This window comes from Limulus polyphemus, unplaced genomic scaffold (genome assembly GCF_000517525.1).
Source record: "Limulus polyphemus unplaced genomic scaffold, Limulus_polyphemus-2.1.2 Scaffold1413, whole genome shotgun sequence".
NCBI classification, from domain to species: Eukaryota; Metazoa; Arthropoda; class Merostomata; order Xiphosura; family Limulidae; genus Limulus; species Limulus polyphemus.
The window spans coordinates 277602-285139 of NW_013667023.1; the positions used below are offsets into that span (position 1 = coordinate 277602).

The 7538-nt window shown below is 33.4% G+C and overlaps 1 protein-coding gene across 1 annotated transcript in view; it reads left to right on the top strand.

The window, feature by feature from the left end:
* LOC106463457 (ras-related and estrogen-regulated growth inhibitor-like protein) overlaps window positions 1–3889 on the top strand; it is a 13756-nt gene extending 9867 nt beyond the window's left edge. The window contains exons 3-5 of the mRNA XM_013923488.1: window positions 1612–1668; window positions 2545–2621; window positions 2933–3889. Of these exons, the coding sequence (XP_013778942.1) occupies window positions 1612–1668; window positions 2545–2621; window positions 2933–3373 (575 nt within the window). The 3' untranslated portion in view covers window positions 3374–3889. The remainder of the gene's footprint in view (window positions 1–1611; window positions 1669–2544; window positions 2622–2932) is intronic.
* Window positions 3890–7538: the final 3649 nt, after the last annotated feature.

Consider the following 7538-nt stretch of genomic DNA (forward strand, 5'->3'; position numbering starts at 1 on the left):
AATTAGGGACGGCTAGCGCAGATAGCACTCGTGTAGCTTTGCGCGAAATTCAAAAACAAACAAACTTCATATACCTTTCAATTTTTACGCTTAAAAATGGTAAGGAGCCAACTGGTTACATTATTTATTGTTTAATTGATACTTTCTCTTGAGGAAAAAATAATTTCACTTAAAAAATGATAGTAATAATAATTAAAAACCAAAATATAGGAGAAGGTTCCCGATTTTGTGTATCTAACACAAAGAATAAATACAAAACACGTTAACGCTTTCGATTCAATATATCATAGCTAATCATTGCTTCGCTAGGGGGAAGCTTCGACCTTATAATACATAAAATATGATTAAAACTATAGCTACGGCGGGTAACCAGACCTTCCCACTAGATATTTTGATGGCTCCGTAATGTCGCCACTTCCTGGCGCGAATATGTAATCCGATCATGTTACTGAATGTTATGGCCTCAAAATGCTATGAATTGGACGCGACCCAAATTTCATTGTTGTGGTAATATACACACTAGACGGATACTAAAAATTCATTGATCACATTATGCAAAAAGAAATGAACTGAACAGCACACAAAATCTAATTCAGTACATCAGGATAAAAAAAAACAGCTGTGAAAAACCAGATCAGAACACCAAGAACATTTCACTCTATGTCACTCTGTCTATTGCTATCTTCTTTGTTAGGCATTGACAACACACTGTGAACATATGCGCTATTTTTCATTTACCATAACATCAGTTCAATGAATAAGTTATTCAGAAAATGTATTAATGTTTTCCAAATTATCTCAGTCAATACTATGATGGATTGAGAGTTTGTATTATTTTATTATTTAAAGTATCTGCTGATTTTTGTGTTTTTTCATTAGTTTGCAAACTTAATTCTTCACTAAGAAAGAAAAACAAAGATAACGTAACGTTCAAATGATGAAAACGGTATAAATTCTCCAGCCTAGGTTTGTAAGTGCCGTAAAGTTGTCTGTCTGTTTTTAGGCCAAGGTTCTAATACAAAAGCTTTGTGTGTACTTGAACAGCTGTGCTTTAAAACTAGGTCGTCTTCGTATTTCAGCAACGTGAAAATTTTCTATTCTGAATATATGGATAAATGTAGAAAAATAGTATTCCTCCCTAGCGATAGTTCTAGGTAGCTTAGGCCAGTCAAAGAATCTATATAAAAGAAACGTTTAGTGACTTTACGTAGCTAAACTTGCATGGTGAAAATGTATATATATTTTACTAGAAATTTTGCTTTTGTTTTATTTAAGATAATTGTTTTCGCGAAAAAAAGAATACCGGATTATTCTGATAAACATATTTTATTTAGTTTATGTTCTAAGACGTTCTTAAACGTTAATAAACCCATTTTTATGCATTTTTAAGTTGAGCCCGGCTAAAGCTTAACAGCAATACCAAACGTTTTCAGTGTTCAAATGAAATAATAGCTAAGTAAAATTATTTTGCAAAAATTAGAAGTTCACATGAAAGTTGAAGGTGAATTGTTTTAATTTAAAATGTAGTTTTAAATTTTGTACATTTACTCATCAAATGTTCGCCTATATAGTTTTTTATGTTATTTAAATGCGCTTTTTGATGTGTTTCAGCTGTTACTGTGCGCTATCTGACGAGAAGGTTTATTGGAGAATACAGCTCTAGTAAAGGTAAGAACAAAGAACAAAATTGTAATGTTAAAAATCCACAATCTACTAATCATATAGCTTAAAAATATTTAACTATACTGATAGAACAATGTGTATAGCTTTGATATAGGTAATAAAATCCTATCAAATAGCATTAAGCAAGGTATATAACTATAATAAAGACATGTTTTAATTCATTAAACGGTGTTAATGTAGATATAGGTAAAGATTAAGTTAGCGAGTAGAATTAATAATGGTGTTAAAATTTTGAAGTTAAGTGAGTCATAAGAGATAACAAAATCAATTACACCGTTAAACATGGATGTAGGGTAGAAACACAAGTACGAAAACAAAATCTATTATAGTGTTATAACAAAATCAATTACACCGTTAAACATGGATGTAGGGTAAAAACACATGTACGAAAACAAAATCGATTATAGTGTTATAACAAAATCAATTACAACGTTAAACACGGATGTAGGGTAGAAACACAAGTACAAAAACAAAATCCATTATAGTGTTATAACAAAATCAATTACACCGTTAAACATGGATGTATGGTAGAAACACAAGTACGAAAACAAAATCGATTATAGTGTTAAAATATGTATTTAGTTAAGACATTGGTAAGAAAAATTCAATTTGAGTGTGCAAACGTTAATTTATAGTTGGTGTAAGCCAATAGTTACGTGTTCTCCTTAAACGGATGGAGACTGTAGTGAAAAATAAGGTATTATACGTTTCGGAGTGTTAAAAAATGTTTTCCTTTTCTTTGTAATTTTTATTCAGCTTTCACGGTATTAGTAGACTGATTTTAAATTTAGCAGTGTTACTTTTGTTTAAATGTACGTTACATTTTTGGCATTAATTAACCATTTCTCCTGATTTTCACAGATTTACTGTACAGACATCACGTATGTATTGATGACCAATCTTGTGAAGTGGAAGTTTTTGATACATCCAGATTTCAGGTCTGTATGGGTGTGTTGGTGTTTATATGAAATGTCATCAGAAGTAAGCTAACTAAAATAGATCGGAACTAAAATAATTCAAAAAGTAACTTATGATGAAAACAATCTTTTATAACGGCAATGCTTAAAGTATTCATACATCTATTATTCTCTTTGTCTATCATGTACTCATCAGTAGTAATTCACTTTTTATTTTAATAATAAGTATTTTCTCCAGAAACATTTTAAAGTGTATAACACAGACTAGTAACAGGTGAAAATATCATGTGTATATGTTTTTACATGTTTATTTTTCACCCCAATGGTAACAGGATGACGTATTCCCAGCGGATAAAGTTGATTGGGCAGATGCCTTTGTCGTTGTATACAGTACCGCAGATCGTCAGAGTTTCCATATGGCTGCAGAAAGTCTGAGACGGATTCAAGAGCACATGGCAGGCCGGCACGCACCAGTTATTCTTCTCGGTAACAAAAAAGACTTGGAACATGTAAGACAAGTGGGAATCCACGACGGCCACGAGATGTCGCTTCATTTCCAGTGCCAATTCTACGAAGTGTCAGCAGCTGATACACACGTAGGAGTAACCCTGGCATTCCAAAGTGTCTTACGTGAGACTCTAGAGCATAAGTCTAGAAGAACTTTACCTATTCGTCAGAAATTAGGCGCCATGACTGTATCAAAGATGATTGGTGCTGTTTTTGGAAAAGCCATTAAGAATGATAAAAAGAAAAGACCTTCTCTGTCATTGTAAATTTTGTTTTATTATGTTATTTAAGAATGTGATGTATATAGAAACTTTCGGTTGTTTGAAACCAAAATAATATAAAATCACTTTCGGGGACAGCAGAAAGCAGTAATTGTGAGCATTTGGTGGAAAATTCAAGCTGATGATTTTGTCTAGAGAAAGTATAACTGCTTTTTTTTAAAGTTATGCAATTTAAAGCTGGGCATATCAGTTTTTCATAAAAGGTATATCAGTGTGAGAAGATGAAGGGTCTTTTCACTTACCGATCTTTTCCTACAAAATACTAAACATCTTAGTCAAATAATTTACACTGTGTGGTCAACAGGTAATAAATCATTTCCTTTTAACTTAGCAATTATTGAAATTTCAAAACTTCAGATTTCTACCCGGATCTTACTTATTAACCATTACTAATGAAGTAGCAGCAAAAGTCAGTATCCACATTGACTGGAAAAAATTGTGGGTAAAAAAAGCTTCATCAAATACATTCCAAAATCGTTGTGGGTTTTATGTGGATATTTTTCAAAACATAGCAACGGTTGTTAAAATTTAAGATGAATCAATCAATCGAAGGCAGGAGATAATGAGCATGAGCCTATATACACTAGCAGCAGAGGCCTTCTACATTACGCCTTACAATCAGAGCATATTCCTTCCTAATATCTACACAATTCTAAACTACCCGATTCTTACATACATAACTTGCAAACAGTTGAATTATCTTTAAAAACAAAAGTTCAGTTATCATCTATTTTCCTCTTTTTAACTTTACAACCGGGTGTAAACGAAATATTGTCTCTGTCTTAACTGTAAAACATTTCATGTGTAATTGATTTTCGAATTTCATGTGTACATACATCTGAACAGAGTGTAAAATATTTTAAATAAATATTTCATTTACTGAATACTACTTAAGTTACAGATATTGGAGTCGTGATTTCAAATTAGAACAAATAGGGTTTTTAAGCACGTTTTTAAACGAGGGTCAACGGACAATGTGACATGTTATAAACGACTGCATTGTTTTATCACTGTACTTCCTTATTACACTGTTTACAACATTCAACGAAAGGTCTTTCTTCGTGAACACCGTTTGGGTTTATATTAGTTCATTTTGATAATAAATAACTAGCAGCTTAAAGAAAAGCTGTAAAAATATTATCCACGTTTGACGTGAAAACTATTTTCAAACGTTAAAAGTTTCAATAATGCAACATTACAGATAAAAGTATATTGAGAAAATATGGTTTTACTTCATTGACTACAAAGTCGTAGATATCATTTCAATATTTGAACGTTCCAAATGCAGGAAAACCAATACATACTCATACTTCTTACCAAGGCTACTTAGCTTATATTTGAATTTATCTCCAACCTAACTAGTATCAGAATATGTACCTAAAATATCAATCAAACACAAGACCATTAGAACTCAGTATAACAACGTTTTATTTGTTTTGAAAATGATACTCATAGTAAAATGAAAACGGGTAAAAGTTTGCCTTATGTATTAAACGTGGCGTTGATGTATTTGAAATAACTATAAGTACTAATTTAATAACAAATCTTAAATTACCTTATTGTAACTATAAATACTAATTTAATAACAAATCTTAAATTATCTTATTGTAACTATAAATACTAATTTAATAACAAATCTTAAATTATCTTATTGGTTTCATAAGCAATAATTAAGAAAAAGTATTAGTTATATAATGAAACATTAAATTAACATGTCAGATGAAAAGGTTTGGGTATAGACAAACGTTTCTAGGAAAGTTTAACAAATCGACCACATGCTAGTATTTTGCAACTTCTGTTTCTTGATAATCAAGAAAAAGCTTTGAATAAAACATTATATATATATATATACTTAATTTCAGGTAGTTAACATTGGAAAAGTTCACTTATTTTCCCAAGTGTGAAAGTTAAGCGTGACGAATGCTATAAATCACGAACAGCTACCGCAGTGACTTCTGCTTGTAATAAAGTAAACAGCGGAAGACGACATATCTTTACGCTCTAAGAGCTTTTTAGAAACGTTTGTGGTGAATTCCAATTAACATGTAGTTGGTATAGGTTGAAGACAACGGTCTACAACGTAATGGTAATGGCAGAGAAGTGAGGTCGATTTTATGGGGGAAATTATAAGACCCTAAGGCGTTAATTTTATCGATATTTTGTACGGAGGTTGACCCTTATTTACTCTCACATCCCACCAGTGTGAATAGAGAGAGTTACTCGCACTTTGTATGAATAGTTTAAAGCTGTTAATGTAGTTTCGGTAGATGCCAGGTGTGGCACTATGGACAACATGTTAGTTTCTATGACGCTATGGGCAACATGTTAGTTTCTATGAATTTAGTTTCCTCAAATTGCTGATCACTTGACAGTGCAATAGTGCTAGAATAAACGTATTTATATGGTACCAGTATATGTCATAGCTCTGTTCAAAAAAGGGTTTTCCTATTAATAAGGGTGTTAAAGGAGAGAGCTAAAGGACACAACATTTTGCAGAAGGGAGCCTACATTGTTCTCCATGTAAGTATAAAACCTCGCACAGTAGAGCATTTAGGATAGCAGAGGGCTCCACAACATCGTAAGTCAATCCAGAGGAACGAATCCAGAGCTGTGGTAGCGAAAGAGAACCCCACAATCTAAAAAGTCACTGCAATGAAACTGTATATATCTAATGGTACTATTAAGAAGATAGCAAACAATGATTTGAAGATGGCATAGATTCACTAGCCAAACTGTATATATCTAATGGTACTACTAAGAAGATAGCAAACAATGATTTAAAGATGGCATAGATTCACTATCTAAACTGTATATATCTAATGGTACTATTAAGAAGATAGCAAACAATGATTTGAAGATGGCATAGATTCACTCTCCAAACTGTATATATCTAATGGTACTATTAACAATATAATAAACAATGATTTGAAGATGGCATAGATTCACTAGCCAAACTTTCACAAGCTTAGAGATATACCTCGAAATTAACGGGCGTTTCGATGAGAAAATGTTCGATAAACCGGAATCTAAGAAATCTCATTGGACGACATACCTGACAATTTCACTGATGTAGCTCCAATGGACTTTGTTTGTTTGTTTAAACGTGATGCTGAAAGCTCATGTTCATGTACAGTGGAGGTTCCGAGGAAAACCTATCAAGATGTCTGGCCTAAGACTGATTTTTCCGTCCTTGGCAGAACCTTGTTACAATGGAAACTGCGTTATTGTGTAATAGTGCGTACCATGACCATAAGAATGGTGCGATCGACAGTGGATTGATTACTTGAAAAGCACATGTAGTCTGGAACATGCCGCGTTTTGGAACAGTTTCATTAACCACCCCTCAAAAACGTACATCACGTATAATGGTAAAACGAACAGCCTAAAGGTCACGTTAGATTGGCCTATATAATGTGCAAAGTTTAGTATACCTTAATCCCTTATAGTGATGGCACACGACGAGACACACATTCGGCACATAATGCTGTTTGAATACAAGAAGGGAAACAACGCTTCTGTAGCCACAAAGAATATCAAAGAAGTTTAGGGAAATGTTTTGAACGTTCGTAAGTGTTAACGATGGTTCAGGAAATTTCATTCAGGTGACTTTAGCCTTCAAAACTGTGATGGCAGGGGCCGACATGTTCGAATTAATATTGATACTCTGAAGACGCTTGTTGAGTCTAACCCAAGGCAATACAGTCGCGAAATGGCCCTGAAATTTCATGTCTCTCATGAAACAATATATAAAGATCTAAGGAATGTGGGAAAACTCCATAAAGAAGGTGTTTGGGTGGCTCACGAACTCTCCGATGATCATCGCTTCCAATATGTGAGCGTTGCTTCGTCTCTTCTGGCGCGTAATGCGCATGAACCATATTTGGACAGGATTGTCATCGGTGATGAAAAATGGATTCTCAATGGGAATATCAAATGCCAAAAACAATGGCTCAGTCCTAGACAAAAACCACTTCCGACCCCAAAAGCTGGACTCCATCCGCAGAAAATGATGCTTTGCATTTGGTGGGACATCAAAGGAGTAATTCATTTCAAATTCCTCAATATACAGCGAACTGTCAATGAAAGATCTGTAGTCAGCAACTGGAATGTCTAAATCAAGCCCTTCATCAGAAACGCCCTTCACTCGTCA